The sequence below is a fragment of the Mastigoproctus giganteus genome, chromosome 8, assembly GCF_048544385.1.
Source record: "Mastigoproctus giganteus isolate SK-2022 chromosome 8, ASM4854438v1, whole genome shotgun sequence".
In the NCBI taxonomy this organism is placed as follows: Eukaryota; Metazoa; Arthropoda; class Arachnida; order Uropygi; family Thelyphonidae; genus Mastigoproctus; species Mastigoproctus giganteus.
In genome coordinates this window covers 89,761,348-89,782,144 of record NC_143582.1, presented here as the reverse complement: position 1 = coordinate 89,782,144, position 20,797 = coordinate 89,761,348, and the positions used below count along the sequence as shown (strand labels likewise).

The 20,797-nt window shown below is 37.5% G+C and overlaps 1 protein-coding gene across 1 annotated transcript in view; it reads right to left on the bottom strand.

The window, feature by feature from the left end:
• Nucleotides 1-3,335: 3,335 nt before the first annotated feature.
• Polr1F (RNA polymerase I subunit F) overlaps nt 3,336-20,797 on the bottom strand; it is a 33,717-nt gene continuing 16,255 nt past the window's right edge. Inside the window, exon 2 of the mRNA XM_090379576.1 lies at nt 3,336-3,488. Within this exon, the coding sequence (XP_090235702.1) occupies nt 3,481-3,488 (8 nt within the window). The 3' untranslated portion in view covers nt 3,336-3,480. The remainder of the gene's footprint in view (nt 3,489-20,797) is intronic.

Sequence of the window (20,797 nt, the reverse complement as noted above, 5' to 3'; positions counted from 1 at the left end):
CTCACCTAATTGCTGATTGCCAATATCAATTTCATTAATGCAGATTCACCAGTGATATTCTGGCTTATATTACTCATTTTACACAAATTCAATGGTAAAGTTTCGAAACTCAGTTGTTCTTGACATTTCGATCACATGTCCCATAAAGACCTTTAAACAAGCTTCCATCTTATGGATTACAGACTATTTTTGGCAATTCAATATTCTGTTTTCTTCCTCCCTCTCTGAATGCTAACTAGTCAGATGATTTCTACAGGTGATGACAGATAGCACTTTCTTCTAACTTCTCCAATAGTGCTGTTCCCCAAGATTGTTTCTCTCCCACTCTTTTTCTCTTGGTATATGTGACTGCAAACCCTATCCACAGTTTTGCTGATGATAGCACTCCACATTCTAGTTTCAGACACTTGGCTTGGACACAACCAGCCCCAACTTCTCAAGTATCCACCACAAGGCCCCTTAAATGCTGATCTGCAGGTAATTCTCCAAGGGGTGAAAAAAACAGTTAACTTCACTGCTTCTAAAACTCAATCCTGTCTTATTTCATGGGGGGAAAAAGTTTACTTCACCTGTGTCCATCTTTGATGACAATTTCTAGACAAGATTACATATTTGTTGGGGATTATCTTGACATATCATTTATGACAGCACGAGCACATCACAAATATTGCTTCCTCTGCACAAAAAAAAAAAATTTTTTTTCTCACTCGATGTTATATTTCTTCTTAACTACTACTCAATCTCTACAAATCTGCCATAGCATGCAATATTGTTTCCACATCTGAGGTAATGCTCCCAAAACCTCTTTCAAACTTCTGGACTCCAAGAGAACAGTCAGGTTAACAACCCCCTCTCTTTGATGTTTTATTATTATTATTATTATTAATAGCCATATGGTGCAAGGAAGCCTGAGGCTTATGCTGCACCAGGAAAAAAAAAAAAGTTCCCGAGTTACCCTGAGAGAGAGAGAGAGAGAGAGAGAGAGAGAGAGAGAGAGAGAGAGAGAGTCAAAAGTAGAAGGGAATCACCAAGAAAGAGAAGAATGATGATATCCAGCTGAGGACCCTGGGTGTGCCAAGCCCATACTCACCAGATGTGAGCCCCCGGGGTTATCTCTTCACTCTGTCTCATAGCCATTCAGTTTCTGGCGTGTGCCTTTTCTACTGATACCTCTATGGACACCGTTCTGAATTTGTACCCATAATGTCCCTGCTCTCTTCCAAACCAGCTGAAACATGTGCTGCAGCCAGTTCCAAACTCACAGAACCAACTTTACATCATCTTCCTCCAAATGTATTTCTCAAAAATTATAATCTACAGAAATTCAAGTCTTCTCAGCCTTTAACCCATGCACTGTAGTAAGTACTATAGATTATAATACTTTGGGGTTTCATAAAAAAACTTTGATATACTGGATCTGTTTAATCTAATTCTTGACTTCCGTTTATGCAGTATGATTAAAATCCTGCTGCTGCAAAAAAAAAAAAAAAAAACCCCTACTGTTCAAAAGGTCATAATTCAGACTAATAATACTAATTTTGTAACAAATGAATGTATTGTTCTCATATCTCAAAACAAGTCAACACAAGGTATTGCATCTGCACTTCAAATAAAAATTGCTGTTCCTGGAGAAGTATGTGGCTCAATATTTTAATTTTTGCTATTACCTGGATGGCCACTTGATACTTAGTAGCACCTCATCAGTAAGTAAATAAGCAATCACAGTCAATGAGATCTCATAACCCACTGGTAGAATATTTCCATAATATGAGAGAGGCTAAATGATGTCAAAGTTTAAAACAAGTAAATTTAAAGAAACATAAAATTGAAAATTTGACTTATGTAAAAATCTGTAGATTAATAGAATTAGTTTTATTGTACAGATTTTCTAAAGGTGCAGCAAAGGTGGTAATGTAACCAAATAGTGCCAGGCTTCTGCTACATCAGCAAAAGAAAAAAAAAAAAAAAAAGACCAGTTATATTGTTTCATCCAGCTTGTCTTTGAATTTCCCCAAATCAACTGCTTTAATTATCCATAACTGTTTTGGAGGCAACTTATTCCAATGATTAACAGCCTGCTGGCTAAAGGTAAACTTACATTCCATCTATAATTGCTCCTTTTTAGTTCAAATTTATTGACAATTCTAGCATCAATGCTGTGAAAATTTCACCTATACTCAATGTTGCTATCTCCTTTCTGAACCTAATAGATAGCAGACTACCTATTACGTACCTGATTTCCAAACATACTCAAAGTCTCTCCTCAGAGGGACGTTTTTTTTTTTTAGATGTGGCAATTATGAGCCAGCACTTGGCATAACGTATACATATTCCTGGTGCTGTCTCATAATAATGGAATTATTAACTTCTATCTCTAAAAACAAGTGTTAGATAAATCACTGATGGGATTTGTGGGCCATCTGAGTTCATTGTCAGATGCTAATTGTGTTCTGATTATGAACATTATTTTTGTGTGTGGCTGGTTCACAGCTGCCAAATCCCTTTCTTCTCCTACCGTTTTTGATTCAACTGACCAATGTTTAATTTATTTTGGGGTGGTTATTTTGATTGTGTATGTAGTTTTCTATTCATTTACATTCAAAAATGTAATCATATTTGTTACTCAACTCTTGAGCACCAGTGTGTATTCAGAAACATTTGCCATTTAGCAGTTATATTTCTTAAAAATCCAGATGCTCCCAATGAATGAAATTAAAATGATGTCTAAGGCCAAAATAACCCCTTCCCACTATAAAATTTGAAAACCATCCCTTTGCCCTCACAAATGTAATTTCTTTTGGTATCTCCCATAACCAAATGTTATAATTACTGCTGAATAGAAGCTCCTTAAAACATTTTTAATCTCGTAGGAATGTTCAGTAAAAATCGAGGTGTCTAGGGCTTTGAACGGATTGAGGAAGCACTATGCCGATGTGTCATTCTTCCTCTAGCTCAGACCACACACACACACACACACACACACACACACACACACACACACACACACACACACACACACACGGGCAAAAATTCAAATGAGCAAGGATGGTTGCAGAATAGATGTGCAGGAACTACAATCAACCACCTGCTGGCTGAAGGCCAGCAAGTGGCTGATTGTTGCAACAAATTTCCATTTGTTGTGGAAGTTGGCAGTTGAAATAAATAAGAACTAGACAAATTATTGGAAAGGTTGGACAGGGGATGTGGGAGGGTTTTATTTTCTTTCTTTTTTTCTTTAATAAAATGTAGGCAGGCAATAAGTTTTACATTCAATATATTTTGTGGGGTAGAATATACAACATTGAAAAATTTTCAAAATTTGTGTTCTCCCATAAATAACATTTACAAAATAGTTTGAAAGCACCATCTTATGATACATTTATTAAATCTAAAATCAGCTTTAATTATTTTAAAAGTTCAGTCAGTCACACACTGTGTACATATTCTATTCATCTTTCCATGTCAGTCAAATTCCTCCATTCAAATATCTGTAATAAATAAAAAAATAAAATAAAAAAAAATGAATTTAAAATTATCAACAAAGTTAAAATAATTCTTATAATTTTAAATTACATTAAATAAATTACATGAAGATTGAAACTCAAATCTTTTATCATCTGGATATGGTTTCAGGTTTTTATCTTGTACCATATTCACACAATAATATTTTAGTTCTGTAAAGCAGGTTTGTGTACACCCTGTATTTTAGAAAAGATGAAGCTTAATAGCAATCCACATGGTTCCCCTTTAAAGTAAAGATCTCCTTGATGCTGTATATAATGAATCCAACACTTGTAGAATCATTCCTCATGGGCAACAACAGTTCCTGTGTTGCATTCCTCAGTTACTACAAATCTGTGACATTTCAAGGAGGCTTTAAGCTTTGGGGGGGGGGAGCAAATCCAGTGAGTATAGCAGATGGGGAACCACAGTGATCAACTACACTACAAGAAATTCACTAATGGAAAGCACTGAGTATGCAGAGGTGCTGTCATGGTACAAGTTTCCCAAAGCCCACTTTTTGGGCCATTTTTTTTTTTTTTTTCCCCTTTCATATAGCACAAGCAATCAGCACAGAACTGTTCTGTAGTATTACTGTTTCACTGCTTTATTATGGGCAAAATTCATAATGAACAAGTTAAAAAATATGATAAGCACAATCTTCATATTTAATTGAAATTGTCCTGCTTTTCTTGGCCTTTGTTTCAAGGTCAAAACCATACACCAATGATTTGTTGCAAGTTAACAATGGAAGAAAAGTGTGGGTCAGTAAAAGGACAATGATTCTGATATTAACTTCTCTAGCAACTTTACAGATAGTTATATATTGATCACTCTTAATTAGATCACAAACACAAGCAACTGAATCACTCATTTTTGAAGTTGAAGGGCAGTCATAGTGAGGCTCAGCTTTAATGGACAAGTGGACTTTGATGGCAAATCTTTAAACTTTGTGAACTGTTGAAAGTCTTTGAATGACAGTGTCTTCTCCAAAAGCTGTTTTTAATATTTCATGAGTTTCTGCTGCACCTTTTCCTAATTTGAAACAAAATTTATTTGCTACTCGGTAAAATCACTTGTTTTAAAGTGCAACAAAAAACATAAGACATATTCAACATTACTGTCAACATTACTGTGTCCAAATGAGTCATCTGAATACATCGACAACACCCTGGATACCATGACAACATTCCTGCAAGGCAATGTGACAAGTTGCAACTTTGCTATAACACTGTAATTTCAAGATACAAGACACACCTCCTATATGTTTCTGTTATCCAAATCCCAGTGTGTGTGGGGAGAAGGGGGATTTACTAAGATATTCCAAATTAATTATTTTAGAAATACAGTCAAAGATCTTTATCACAACTCCCCAAGAGAACAATAAAAACTTTTGTTACATCAAAAGGACATTATATTGATAGTTTGTAAAATTGGCAAAAAAAACAAAGAAAAGTGTTAAAGTTTTAAAATTTTATGTAATTCTAATACAATATAATAAGATCTAATTCGGAATATGTACTTCAGTATTAATTGAGAAAATGAAGATTGTACAGAGTAGCAAGATTAATCTGTAATTATGTATGTACAATATCTATTTATGTGTATATGTACACAGTTATAAATAGATACTGTACACACATGTATCAAGGCCTAACCATAACCAAGGGATTTGGCTATAGAATTTAAAATGTCAAAATGCACTGTTTCAGTGAGAGTATGTTTTAAAAGAGAATTATAAAGGCACATGATAGTGTTTAATTCACTTTCACAGTTAGATTGTACCTGAAAAAAAAAAAAAAAAAAAAGACAGACAATTATAAATGTCCAACAGAACCTGCCCAACTAGTTCTTATTCTTTCCCACTACAAATTTCATTATGTCTGCAAAGAGTTCCTCCTCATTAATACATATCCTAAAATATGTGATGTCTGCATCCACTTCAAAACATGTTTCCCTCTAAGTTTAGGCAATGACACATCCTCAAAAATTTATTCACTATTATCACTGTTCTTCATGATTGATACAGGAATAAGCAGGTGAAACTTCACTCACTTAAAAATCACTGCATCATTCAAAGCAACAAATTCACTATGTCTGTTGCAGTTAGTAATCATGCTTTCATCAACTCCATCCCATCCTGAAACATAAATACAGCAGCAAAATTTTGTCTAATAGCATTCATCAACAGTTTTTCTTAAAGTATGATTTACATCTTGATCTAGTGGCTGAAGACTAGTGTCATATTAGGTGGCAAGTGCTCACACATAAGCCATTCACTAGACAATGAAGGGGTGGGGTATCCACAAATAGCAAAATCTTTCTAATCTCTCTGTGCTCACCTTGTGATCTGTTTCTTGTCCATCCTCCATAAATTTTTGATGAAATCCAAGCCTTTTGGTTTACTTGAGAGAGAGAGAGAGAGAGAGAGAGAGAGAGAGAGAGAGAGAGAGAGAGAGAGAGAGAGAGAGAGAGAGAGAGAGAGAGAGAGAGAGAAAAAGAGTCGGAAGTAGAAGGGAATCACCAAGAAAAAGAAGAATGGTGATATCCAGCTCTGGACCCTGGGTGTGCCAAGCCCATACTCACCACATGTGGGCCCCTGTTATCATTAACCATTCCAAGAGTACCTTTTCAAGGTCTGGATACCTTGCCTTTTGTGCTCTTATCCTAACCAGCACAGCAGATTTTCTAAGTTTTCAATCTGTTTTCGATACTTCAGAATAGCGAACAACATACTGTTTGGAATGCCAAGCTGTTTAGCGATGTCAGACTTAGAATGCACATCATTGTTTACAGCTTGTAAAATCTTAAGTTTGTCTGTGATTGTCAAAGCCACTTTTTTTGTAGGAACCATATCAATAAATGTATAGTCTACACATACTGTATAAAGAAATGAACTTCTAGTCAAAGTTAATTTTATTACACCAATGGGCAGGAGAAACTGCCAACAAGTGATTTCTCAAGATCAGCCTGCAAGCTTGTTATTAGACTTTGCAATTCAAATATTGTAATAAAAATAGTAAGAGTGGTGGAAACTTTTGGGTCATTATAGAGAATTCATTCATCTTTCAAGGTCATTATATTGATTGTAAAATAGCATTAGTTCATCAGAAATCAAGTGAAACCTACCACAGAGGTCATTATAACATGCTGGGATGTTAAAAAAAGGTTTCTATAAAGATCTTCAACTGTGTTAAGTAATATTAAAGAATAACTAAAAGGCCAAACAGATATCACATTATTAATTTTAAATGAGGAAACTGCAGTTGGAAAAAACAAAACAATGGGTATACATCAGTTAAAATTAAGTACAACTTATATAGACCTCCATTCACTCAGCAATCAAATATATTTCAAGATGATTTTGAAATGGAATGAAATGTGATGCTAAACAAGTGAGCTACTTGTTCAGCACTCTGACATACAATTTTGCATCTCCTTTAAGTTTACCATTTGGGTTACTTATATGCAATAAAATATGCTACAAAAGTTGACAACACTTGAAGGCTGCACAATTTTGATTATGAAAATGGCCAAAATTGATGTGGAGGTTGATAAACAAATTTGTTGCAAAATAGGCCAAAATTCTGATCAAATTCAAAAAATTTTTAATAAAATTAATACTAGAAAATGCAAATAAAAATATAAATACTAATACCATTTAAAATTAAAATAAAAGGATTATTACATTATAAAATAAACATGGGTTGATAAAATCTTTCTACATCTTAATAATCCAGCATTGCTCAGTACAGTAACCTAAACACATATTTACAACCTCCCAATTAAGTGCAAGTCTACAATAATGTTTTATGAAATAAGCTTGTTATATAATTTATCTAGCATTATTTTGTTTAATTTTTATTATCCTCTACAATGTAAACTATATATAATTAATTAACAATTTCAGTTTCAACAGCATCTCTCTCTCTCTCTCTCTCACATATTATAATTTTAAATTAGGTGGATATAAAACAGTGAGACACCAGTTCATCCTTGCAAGGAACCAGTGGTAGAGATAGGGCATATTGAGGGCCAAATAGGGTATATCTAATGTAACATTTTATATTGCTATATTTTTGTATTATAAGCGGGAGTGTCAAAATCAGAAGTGATTAGGGGCCCATACAGGCAGTTCTCGAGGAGCTAGAAAGCTATACAAGTGGTTCTTGGGTGACTCACAGGATGCAAACAGTGCATCAGTGGCATTATTCGGCAAAATATATTAAATATTTTATCCTTGAACAAAAAAATATGCAATCTCATAACCATCAACATTTATGAGGGTTAACTAATAAACTTATGAATTTGATTCAAATTTTATATTAGTGCATCTCCTTTAAGTGTTACCATTTGGGTTACTTATATACAATAAAATATGCTACAAAAGTTGACAACACTTGAAGGCTGCACAATAAATGCTTGAAGGCTAGCAAAGAAACCAAGGATAAAAACAAATAAGTAGTTCCATTTGATCAATGATACTTATTGGGATAGGACTAATGTCATCATGCCATTTATTTACAAAACGCATGTGGCACTTTTTGAATCCCGTGGGTGTACTTCATACATAACTAATTTATTTCATAATTCTGATAATATACTGACCCTATGCTAAGTTTGCTGCTAATATCTATCATCTTCTGGGATTGTACTCTTATAACATTTTCAATAATTTTTTTATATTTTAGAATTCCAATTGGAGTTCTGGTAGTGTGGAGCCGATAGTGTTGAAACTTAAGCTATCCCTCTTACCATATCTTAATACATTCCCTGCTTCACTAATGAACTCTTTAAAGAGCTTGTTATGTACTAAACATTTTACAGACACATATATTGAATAATGACCGATCTCAGCAATGATAGCTCTGCTTCTCTACATTCGTGGCATTGCTATCATTGAATGTGAGATGCTTAACAAAAAATCAATGCGGCAGAGAGAGAGAGAGGGGGGGGGGGGGAGTGAAACAGCAGATTTTAAACAGATTTTAAGGTAAGATAAGAATAAGTTTTCCCTATAACAGTGCACCAAATTCAGATAATACACTGAATTTGTGTATCACTAAAATTTCTACAATATCTTGGACATTGACAACTAGAAGCATAACTAAAGTTTTGCTAACCATAGTCAAATGTCAGAAATTCACCTCTGTTTTCATAAAAATAATTAAATTATAAATTCAGTTATTGGAAGTGTTTAGCTCTGTTTGGTGCCTAATGAAGAAGCAGTGCCTATTGCTGGAGCCACATTTCCTAAACAGTTGTGCCTCAGATCACAACTTACCTTATCTTATCTTATCCTGTTATAGGAAATGTGGTTCCAGCAATAGGCACTGCTTCTTCATTAGGCACCAAACAGAGCTCAAGACTTACAATAACTGAATTTATAATATAATTATTTATGAAAACAGAGGTGAATTTCTGACATTTGACTATGTTAATTATACTTCTGTTGTGTCAGTGTCCAAGATATTGTTCTGAATTTTGTGCACTGTTATAGGGAGAACTTATTCTATTGAAGAAAACAATTTGTATTAGTATTATGCATCTGGTGCAAGAAGACCTAAGGCTGCACTTTATTTTAGTGCAACCTAAAACAAAGGCTGAGCTTTATTTTAGGTTGCACCAACCTAAATTAAAAAAAATAAAAATAATAATATATAACAAAATACATAACAAAAAAGTGAACTACCCACTTTATTTCTCATAGAAGTAAATTTATCTATTCTTTGAATCTTCCCATTCTCTCAGCCTCAACGATCCCTGAAAGTAACTTATTTTAGTAATTTTTCTTCTCTCAAAGTCATATACACTCTCAGTTTAGTCCCTTCTAAGGTGCCCAGTTACCAAGCTTAGTAGCCCATCGTATGGCTTTTGCCAATCTCAACAGGTTGCCCACCTTTGGACCCTTTCAAGAAATTGAATGTCATTTTTAGGTGTGGTCTCCATATTCGAGTACAGTATTCCATGAGCTATCTTACAATTTACAATTGCCTAATATAGTGGCATTATGATCCCCTATCTCTACAGACAAATATTTAATAAACCATCAGCAGGACACCACAGGCTTCACTTGACACCATTCTATGCTGTTTGGAAAATTTCATGTCCATTTCATATTTTGGCAAATTCCCAAATCCCTCTTCTGTTTTTAATTCAACCATACCAAAAGTACGGGCCTTGCATTTTGCTGCATTAAAACTTAGTTGACTTTTCTAACCATCCCTATCTAAGTCATCCTAAAGAAGCACTAGTTGGCACTGTTCAGTTTGATTTGGTTTTTTTTATGGCGCATTGGCAGCTAAGGCCATAATGCGCCAAGTCAAATTTTAAAATGCTATTAAACATTTTGGTAGCCAAGGCTGCCACGTCAAACAATTATTGTGTTAAAAAGGTATAAAAGTAAAAGCATAAAACTTAGATCTTTGTATAAAAATTAATAAATTGAAAAGTTAAAAACGTCAGACATATTCTGTCTGTCACCTATAATCTGACTGAGTGTAAATGGCTCGGTCAAATTATTAAAAGCAGTAAAATACAAGCGTCGTGCTTCTATAAAAACAGGACATTCTATTAAAATATGACGGACGGTTAAAATAACATTACACATCTCGCACACAGGTGGGTCATCCGCCCTCAGCAAGTAGGAATGGTTTAGATGACTATGACCTATGCGGAGCCGAGCAAGAACTTCCTCTGTTCGGACCTGAGTAGACTGGACTGCCATTGCATAATTACAGGCTTGATGTGATGTAATTTATTTGTGGCCTCTCCATGCCAAGAATCTTGCCATTGGGAAAGCAGTTTAGAACGTATTATTTGCCTGTAGTCTGTATAGGGGACTGACAGGCAATGATTATCCAGGGAAATGGCTGATTTGGCAGCGGCATCAGCCGATTCATTTCCCCGGATCCCAATGTGGCTTGGGATCCAGCAAAAGCGAATATCGAATTCTAATTTCTTGAGAGAAAAAAAGAATCTGCCGGATCCTGGACAGGATCGGATGAGGGTTAAAACCCACCGATACCAGAGCCTGTAACACGCTCGATGAATCACAATAAATCATATACCTCTGGTAGTCGCGATTTTTAATGTGATCTAGGGCTGTTTGTATTGCATGCAACTCTGCAGTATAAATGCTAGTTTCTTGTGGGATCTTATAGGATAATGTTTTGTGAGGGAACACAACAGCAGATCCCACATGACATTCTAACTTTGAGCCATCTGTATAGATTGGCAGAAAGTCAGAATACTGCTGTCTATGTGATGCAAAGAGTTGCTGGTAGACAGATGGTGGCGTAGTAGCCTTCTCCCAGATCTTAAGGGAGAAGTCGCAAGTTGGAAAATGAGCATGCCAGGGTGGAAAGAATTGCCTTGGTGACTGGGCAACGTTGTCTACCGTCAAGTTCAGCTCATTCAGCAGCCCTTGAATGCGAATACCAAAAGGTTTGTTGGCAGTCCGATGGGTGTTGTAGAGGTTTTCCCAGCATGGCTCAAAAAACGGATGGCCACGTGGAATGATCGGGCAGGGATTTTAATTTGAAGGCATACTGTAAAGACAACTGCTTATGTCGAAGAGACAGAGATGGTTCATTTGCTTCAACGTAAAGGCTTTGGACAGGAGATGTGCGAAATGCTCCAGTGGCTGTCCGGATGGCTTGATGGTGGATTGGATCTAACCACCGAAGTGCACTATCTCTAGCAGAACCATAGACCTGAGACCCATAGTCGAGTTTGGAACGGACAAGAGCCCGGTAGAGACGAAGAAGGGTAGCACGATCTGCACCCCATGAGGTTGACGAAAGGGCACGAAGGATGTTAAACCCTTTGACACATCTTGTCCTCAGCTGACGAATATGTTGTAAGAATGTCAGCTTTTTGTCGAAAATAAGTCCAAGGAATTTGAATTCTGCTACAACTGGGATGTTATTTTGCCCAAGCCTTAATTCTGGGTCAGGATGAAGATTACGTTTGCGACAGAAGTGTACACAAACAGTCTTCTGTAATGAAAATCTGAACCCATTAGGCAAAGACCAAGCTGTAAGATGGTCAATGGTTTTCTGCAGTTGCCTTTCAATGACCCTCATATTGCATGAATGACAAAATATAGCAAAGTCATCAACATAGAGGACATTGTTTACAGTGGGTGGAAGTTGTTCTGCGATAGTTTATTTTGATTGCGAAAAGCGTGACACTTAGAATGGATCCTTGTGGGACTCCCTCTTCCTGAGAGAAAACTCGAGAGAGGGTGGATCCTAAACGGATTTGAAACTGGCGATTCGAAAGAAAGTTTTTAATAAAAAGAGGAAGGTTACCTCTAAGACCAAAGTTATAGAGGTCTTTTAAAATCCCAAATCGCCAGGCTGTGTCGTACGCTTTTTCAATATCAAAGAAAACTGCTACCAAATGCTCGGATTTAATAAAAGCATCACTAATGGACGTTTCCAATCGGATTAAATGATCCAGAGTGGATCGACTTCTTCGGAAGCCGCACTGTGTCCTGGAAAGCAGACCATTTGTTTCTAAATACCATACGAGGCGTGCATTAACCATTCTTTCCAGGACTTTGCACAAACAGCTTGTCAGAGCAATAGGACGATAGTTACTTGGATTGCTAGGGTCTTTTCCTGGTTTTGGGAAAGCAAGGACGATAGCCCTTTGCCAGGAATCCGGAAATTGTTTGTGTATAAAAATTCTGTTAAACAGAATTAAAAGGTGATCCTTAGATTGTGGTGAGAGGTGTTTTAGCATTTCGTAGTGGATGTCATCAGGCCCCACAGCACTTGCATGCGTGAGAGCGAGTGCTGCATTTAACTCTTCCTGTAAAAAGGGCTTGTTATACGATTCAAGCCCTTTTGAAGAGAAGTTCGGTGGGTTTTTCTCAATTTTCTTTTTCAGGGCCAAAAACTCTGCAGGAAAAGATGTTGTTGCAAATGTTTCCCCTAGACTATTTGCAACTGCAGTTCGATCTGCAATTGGACATCTGTTCTGCTCGAGGATCACTGAAGGGCATGGTGGATATTTTCCCTCATTTTCCAGATCTTATCCCAGACTACTTTTGAGCTAGCAGCCTGAGTTATGGAAGATGTAAAACGAATCCAAGATTTCCTTTGGCTCTGACGTCGTACATAACGTGCTTTTGCACGTGCACGTTTGAATGATATTAAATTTTCAGTGGTGGGATATCGGCGGAATATCCCCCACGCTTTGTTTTGTGCTTTTTTTGCTGCCATGCATTCTGAATTCCACCAAGGTTTGGGAAATAGTGGGAAGAACCGGCTGGATGATTTTGGGATTGCAATTGCAGCTGCTTGGACAATCGTTTTTGTGACATGCATGACTACTTCATTGATTGGCTCCTGACTGACTGTAGCAATGTCAAAGTTTGCCAGATATTGAAATGCATTCCAGTCAGCCTGATCAATCTTCCACCGCGGTAAACTAAATGGCAGACAGGGTCTACCACTAGTTAGGGTTGTTATCACGGGGAAGTGATCGCTTCCATATGGATTTTCTTCTACCTCCCAAGTAAGTGAAGGAAGGAGAGAAGAGGGAGCAGATAGAAAGATCAATGGCAGAGAATGTATGGGTAGGCATGTGGAAGAAGGTGTTTGTTCCCACATTTAAGAGGGAGAGGTCATTGTCAGTGAGCATATGCTCTATGACTTGTCCCCTTCCACTGGTGTTAGTACTACCCCACAGAGTGTTATGTCCATTGAAATCCCCAAGAATTAAACATGGGGAAGGCAATTGCTTGATAACATCATTAAGGTCTGTCTGGGGGATGTCTATCCCAGGTGGCAAATAGACAGAGCAGACAGTTAATAAGAACCCCACTGAAAGGCGAATTGCTACAGCCTCAATGCTAGTTTTAAGCTGCAAAGGCTGAAATGGGATTGGTTGCCGATGAGGATTGCAACTCCTCCGTGAGCAGGACCATCCACAATTCTATCCTTACGAATGATGGTAACGTTATGCATAGTGGGGTCGTCATTTGCCTTTAAATAAGTCTCCTGTATGCAAAAGCAAGCTGGTTTGTGCTTTTGCAGGAGTTCCTTGATGTCATCAGTATTTTGCCGGAATCCACGACAGTTCCACTGTAGGAATTTAGCCATTATTTTGGCTTGGTGGGTCCATCAGGCGGCTTCCGAGGTGCTGAGGGCTTACCTTTTTCAGTTCTGGCCTTCTCCTTCCTGGGGAAGTATGGACGCTGTCCAGTGTCCATTTCCTCCTCAGCAAAGAGCTCCAAAACTGAGTCTTCTTGTACCTCCTTCTGCTCGACATCCATGTTTTCTTGGGTACTAGGTGGTATTTCACCTTTCTTACTCTTTTCTTTTGCATTTGCTTTTGTTATTTGTGGAGCATTAGGAGGTACCGATATAGGAGTGGCAGCTGATTGGTCCTTCTGTGCAGGTTTTTGGGAGCTTAAAAGATAACGTGCAATGGGAGTAAATGATTCTTTTGGAGGGACGGACATGTCCGTCTTAGTCCCAATCGAACATCTCCCTGCTACCTTCTGGGCGTAGGTAGTTTTTTGATGTTAAGAGGTTTCACTGCTTTTCTTGCCTCCTGGTACGATATGTTTAGCTCTGCCTTCAGCCGTTGAATTTCTTTTTCTTCTTTCCACCTCTGGCATGCTCATGAGTAGGCCGGGTGTTCGCCTTCACAGTTAATGCAGGTGGATTTCGTGGCTGAACATGCTGTTGTTTCGTGGTCCTTTGCACCACATCGAGCGCATGCAAGGACTCCACGGCAGGCCATTTGAGAATGTCCATATTTCTGGCATTTAAAACACCATAAAGGGTTTGGAACATATGAACGAACTGGACAGTTGATGTAGCCAGCATTAATCTCATCAGGAGGTTTGGGAGAGTTAAAAGTCAGGATAACACTCCTGGTTTTAACAATTTTTCCATCCCTTCGCGCAGTGATTCTCTTGACGGCAGTAACTCCCTGTGGTTTTAATTCGAAGCAGATTTCCTCCTCGGTGACGTCGAGAAGGTCCCACTCCGAAATGACACCTCTCGATGAATTTAGTGTTCTGTGTGGTATCACTGTTATGGGTATTCCTCCGATTGATGTTACTCGGAGTAGATGTTCAGACTGCCTGTCATTTTTTGTTTCAATCAAGAGGTCCCCAGAATGGAGCCTCTTAACTGACTTGGGTGTACCTGCTAACCCATCCAACCCTTTTTGTATAAAAAAGGGTGACATTTTACCAATCGGTGTTTCGTTGGTGGAATGCATTATTAAGAACCTTGGGACAGGCCCTGATGGTAGTTCGGTTCGCTGCCTCTCTGTAGCAATAATGCTATCTGCCTCTCCGTCAATATTTTCAGATAGAGACCGGGTTGGGGCCCCTGAAGGAATATGTTTATCAGGATTCATGAAGTTTTGAAGTGGTTCAGTGCCCGGGCTCCCCACCCACCACGGAGCCCAAAGAGATGCCCACTACCCGGCATGCAATAAATGCGCTCGGGGGTGGAACGCCAGGGCTACCCAGACACTACACCCGCACCGCCGCCAGCCTGAATCCTGTCCCTCGGACCATGAGGGTAGGGGCGTGGCATTGACACGGTTGACCCTCGCAGGCGAGCCTACTAGCCGATTGATCCTAGCCGGGCCTTCCAGGACCTCCCGTCTTGTCGAAGCAGGGGCCAAAGTGGTGTATTGAAGCTGGGCCCCTCAACCACCAGGATCCCCCTTTCCGAATTTCCACGGGTCGCAGCGCACGGCAAACACGCCGGATTCCATTGATGTAAGCCTGGAAGCTGGGCTGTGGGCATTGGATCCCAGTGATGCTAGTCTGGAAGTCCAGTAGTATCACTGGGAGGTCCCCTCACCACGTACAGGTGCCCACGTCGAGGGGCACTGTTCAGTAACTATTCTACTGATCTTAATATCATCTGTATTCTTTTTCTAATGCCATTTAAGAAAATCAATAAAAGAATAATGGTTCAAGTACCAATCCTTGGGAAAACTTGTGTTAGCTCAATCTGAAGCATAACTGTTAACAATCCACTATTTCCTACCCTGCAGTCCATCTAAGGATTTTTTTTTCTATGATTCCAACATGTTCTAGCTTATACAGTAATCTGTCATGAAGGAAGGTTATTCAAATTCAAACAGATGTGTAAAAGAAATTCAGAATAGATATGCATAAGTTTGCCTATAGCCAACAGGTGGTTGATTGCTGGAACAAGTTGCCATCCACTGTTGTGGAAGTTTGGATAAATCCAAAGAATTGGAGGGGATGGATCGGTGAAATGGATTTTTTTTTTTTTTTTTTTTTGGCTGAAGCCTTATAAGCTTGCTTTCTTGCATCATTATCCACTATCAATACTAATACTAAAAAATGTTGAAATTTTCCACATCCAGCTCATGAGTGACTATCAAAATAGCCAACCAGATTGCTTAAATATGATTTTCCCTTTACAATATCATGCTTTGTTTCCATTTGAATTCCATTTCTATCTAAATCACATCCTGTACTGCACTCAAAGGAGCCCTGAACCTGCCTGAGAGAAGAGAACTCTAAGAAGAAGAAGCAACTTCAGTTTAATTGCAAATGTAGTAATAATAGTTTATTACTCTCCTCCCATTATAAACTTTTTTTTTAAATCTCTTTTTCTCTATATATATACACATGTACTTCACAAGCAACACCACATTCACAAGTTTCACATAACAATACAAGTAAAACATGAAAGGACTGTCTAAAGCTGACAATACTACATTAAAAGGTGCCTCCGTAGCCGGGTGGGAAGGAGCAGCAGTGCGTAGCACACGCTTCTTGATTAGACCAGGGTTCGAGCCTGTCACCACCAAATACAGAGGATGTGGAAAGGTCAGGGAATGACCACCACATATCCCGGAGCAATATGGCCCTAGTTGCTAATGCTCCTAAAAAAAAACCAAATAACAATAATAACTACATTTAATTTATGAATTTTTTTTCTATACAAATTGCATGGAAAAAAGAAATAATTTCTGGAATTCTTTGTCCAATTTTAATGAAATTTGGGATGGCTGGACAAATCTTTCTATAAAAACAAAATATAAAATTTTGCAAAAATCCATCCACTAAGAATCAAGCTGTTACATGGAGATGAACAGACATGGTGAAGACAATTGATGATTAAGGATATATGCAAACTTGTCTACAAATATAATGAAGATATATTTTATGGACAGGGGCACTCCAAAGGCAACTGAACTCTATGACCATAATGATAATATTAATACAGAGAAGGAACATGTGAAAGAGGAATATTAATTATAATGAAATACAGTGTTACAATATGGAGCACTGTATATACAGTAATATGTATAATGATTAATTAAGATACAAAACAAACTGTATTTTGTATACTTTCCATCCTAATAACTTTTTTCAGGGGTCAACCATAGAGATTGAAAGGAAACACTACAACACACAGGCCCTGGTTTGATGTAATAATCAGTATGCACTTAGTAATGTTAGATATATAAAGTATAATAAAATTTTAATAAGTATGCAACGGTAATTACGATACACAAATTTTATGTTACATAAATTATAAAATAAAGAATTTCTTGTAACATTATACTTTGTATGCATGATTATTGTTGACTCAACTGAGAGCCAAAACAAAAAAGAATTTAACTTACTGTGTCCCGGAAGGATATAACCATGTGTAAACAGAAATACATTCCATGAATAAAGTGAAAATGGAGTCAACCATAATAAGCTCTAGTGAAATTTTGAAAGTAGAAAAACATAGCAACAATTATACAGGGGAAACCTCTGCATTGAATACAACTAGTATATGTGATAATATGCAAATAGCCAATGTGTAAGGTGGAATGAATTACAATCATCCATAATGAAACTCAACAATATAGTAATGGTAAATCTTCAATAAGACTATCTCTGCTAGAATACACCTGTGGTTAGACTTTGCAACTGCCCAACTGTGCTTCATTTTCATTGCATTCGCTCTCTCTCTCTTTGCATAGATCTTTAATGACATTATAAAGAATAAGACCAACATTAGCTTGAAATTAAGTTTAATGAAATTATTTGAAGGGAGAAAAAAAAGAAAAAAAAAGACAAATTATATAAAAAACCTATGTCATATAAACTACACAGAAAAAAATAAAATATAGACCATTCATACCTACAAAAAAAAAAAGAAGTCCTTTTATAAATAAATATGAACATACTTCAGTGTGCCTGATTCAGTAGTGCAAGTGGGGAGAAGATATTTGCATCCCAAAGAAATTCATATAGTTTAACATTAATCATTTCAATTTATTACAAACACCTACTATTTTATTGTTTTATTCCCTTTTTTGTTTTTGTAAGTTAAAAGTTAAATAATAAAAAATAAATACAGCAGAGATACACACTGATTTATTTATAAACAAAACAAGAACTCTGTATCCCTCAATATGAATTTCTATTTGTACCTCTAGTCCCAAATGTGAATAAAACTGGATTAAAAATATACAAGTAATAACTGATGTCTACAAAATGATGGGAAAAATATATATATATAAAGGTTAACTTGAGATGAACATAAGTAGACGAGCAGGAACAAAAATGGAATGAAAATATACTTGTTAACTCTAGATATGAATAAAATGATATATAGAAAAAAAAAGGGTTTAAAATATACAAGTACTGACATCTATAAACCAGGGATTCTCAATGGGTGGATATCGCCTCCCCAAGGGGAAAAAAATTGGTTTTTGGGGAGGCAAAAAAATCATTACAATGGTTTGTTGCCACTCCAAAGTTCATCCCTACCCGACAACATCTTATTCCTTAATATTTAATTTCTCTCATTAGGTTTTCTTTTCTTATGAGACAACTGATCTTTAATATAGGTATACACTGAGTGATCACACTGAATTATGGCCACAGCTATGAAAACTGAATGTGACCCACTGACCATGTGAGGTGTGGGAGTGCAGAGTTAGTCAACCTATGTAGCATAGATAAGGTGTCAGTGGTTCAATAGGTAGTAAAATTCCGAGGGTGATGTGTAAAAGGAAGGATTTATCGGACTTTGATGAAGGACAGATTGTGGGTGCTCACGAGCTGGTGCCTCAATTTCCCAAAGGGCTGAACTGTTGGGGTGTTCGAGAGTCACCATAGTTAAAAGTGTACCAGGACTGCTCAAAATGGTCAAACAACGACCCAACGGCAAAACTGCAAAGGTCAGCGGTGAGCGCTGGGTCCAACGACTCGTACAGGCAAAGGTGCAGCACTGTTGAAGAGTTGACTACCCAACAGAATGTGGGCCAACCCAGAGCAATATCTGGCATGACCATGCATCACACACTCGCATGTGTGGGCTATACCAGCAGACGACCCCTACGGCATCCCCTCCTAACCAAGGTTCATTGGCATAAAAGACTCGCCTGGTGCCAAGAGCATGCAAGTTGGTCGTCAGAAGATTGGATGAAGGTGTGCTGGTCGGAAGAGTAACGTTATTTACTCCACACCGTGGATGGTCGTTTACGGATTTGGCATCAACAACATGAGGCTCTTTATACATCATGAATGGTATCAAAAGTGCAGGCCGGTGGAGGCCGTTGTATGGTGTGGGGCATGTTTCATGGGCAGGAACTTAGACCCCTGGTGCATGTGGAACAATGTATCAGTGCTCTCTGCTATTGTCAACTGCTTGCTGACTGTGTACACCCCGCTATGTTACACTTTTTCCCGAATGGCGATGGTGTCTTCCAAGATGACAATGCACCGAGCATCGGGCACTTGTTGTGCAGGGATGGTTTGAGGAACACAGTTCTGACTTCCAGCATATTGACTGGCCTCCGAACTCTTCCGATATCAATCCCATAGAGCAATTGGGGCACACTATGGAAAGGCATATCAGGCGTCTGGATATACCAATCACCTCCATACCTGCACTGCTGACCGCATTACACACAGCTTGGTTGGCTGTACCTCCCAAACGCTTCCGACATCTTGTTGAATCAATACCACGTCGGATAGCTGCTGTACTGAGGGCAAAGGAGGACCTACGAAGTATTAGGCAGGAGGTCATAATTCAGTGATCACTCAGTGTATTATGTTAAGAGTGAGTAAGGAAATTTTGATAAAAGGAAAATAATGGACATGATTTAATTCAACCACCTTTCCTTTAGGCATTAAATGCCTAAGTCAATAGTTTTCAACCTTTTTTTAATAACGGCACCCCTAAGTCTATTTTATTTTGTGGCACCCCTACTCAATTTTCTGCCTGTTAGATCCGATTCCTCTCTATATATATGTTATATGATAGTTATTACAATAATATAATTATAAAAATTACATTTCATAATACAAATTATATATACATTATATATAATAATCTTATTCTTTATATAGAGGTACTAAGTAAGCATCAATTATAGATCACCACAAAATTAAAGATACTGTACACCTTTTTATAATGAAATAAACATAAATTTAAAAAAAAATAATAATAATTTTAAGTAACTTAAACCCAAATTACGTGGCACCCCTGGAATGTTGTTGCGGCACCCCGGTTGAAAACCACTGGCCTAAGTGCTTTCACAGGTAATGTCTCCGCAATCCCTGGCATTTGTGCCTTTTGGACAACTGCAACCTTGGTGGCTGCGTGGTAGGTATGGTTTATTTATGTATTCTTTTGTTTCATTGTTCAATATATGAGACATGGATGGGATGAAGAAATGTTTCAGTCTATTGTTTCTACTTTCTAAATGACAATTCGTGTTGATTTATTGGTTCCTCGTAGAAGTTGTTTATTTTTGATCCACAGTGCTTTTGGGGTGACCTGGGCTATGAGAGTTAAATAAAAATAGTTTATATTTAATTATTTAATTCTTTGTAGTTATTCAACCCATCATCAATCATGTCAAGTGCTGAAAAGAAAAAGTGTCAATAGTATCTGGATAAATATCTAGCTTATGGTTTTATTGCAAGCCCATTCGACTCAAGACAGCCAATGTCTTATGTGTAATAGTTCTTTTTCAAATGACTCTATGAAACAATCAAGACTTTTAGATAGCATAAAAAGAAAACATCCTGATAAAGTTGGATGGAATGATGGAATGATTGCGTCTTACAAAAATCGCAGAAAATATTGAAAAAATTGGTAGTGCTCATAGAGTTGTTGAGACTGTTATAAAACCCACATTAGAGACTGTAATTTCAACAGTGATGCATCAAAATCCTTCCAGTATTTCAAAAGCATTGCCAATAAGCAATGATTCAATTTGAAGACAAATTAATGAGATGTTAGTTAACATTGAGGAGCAGCTA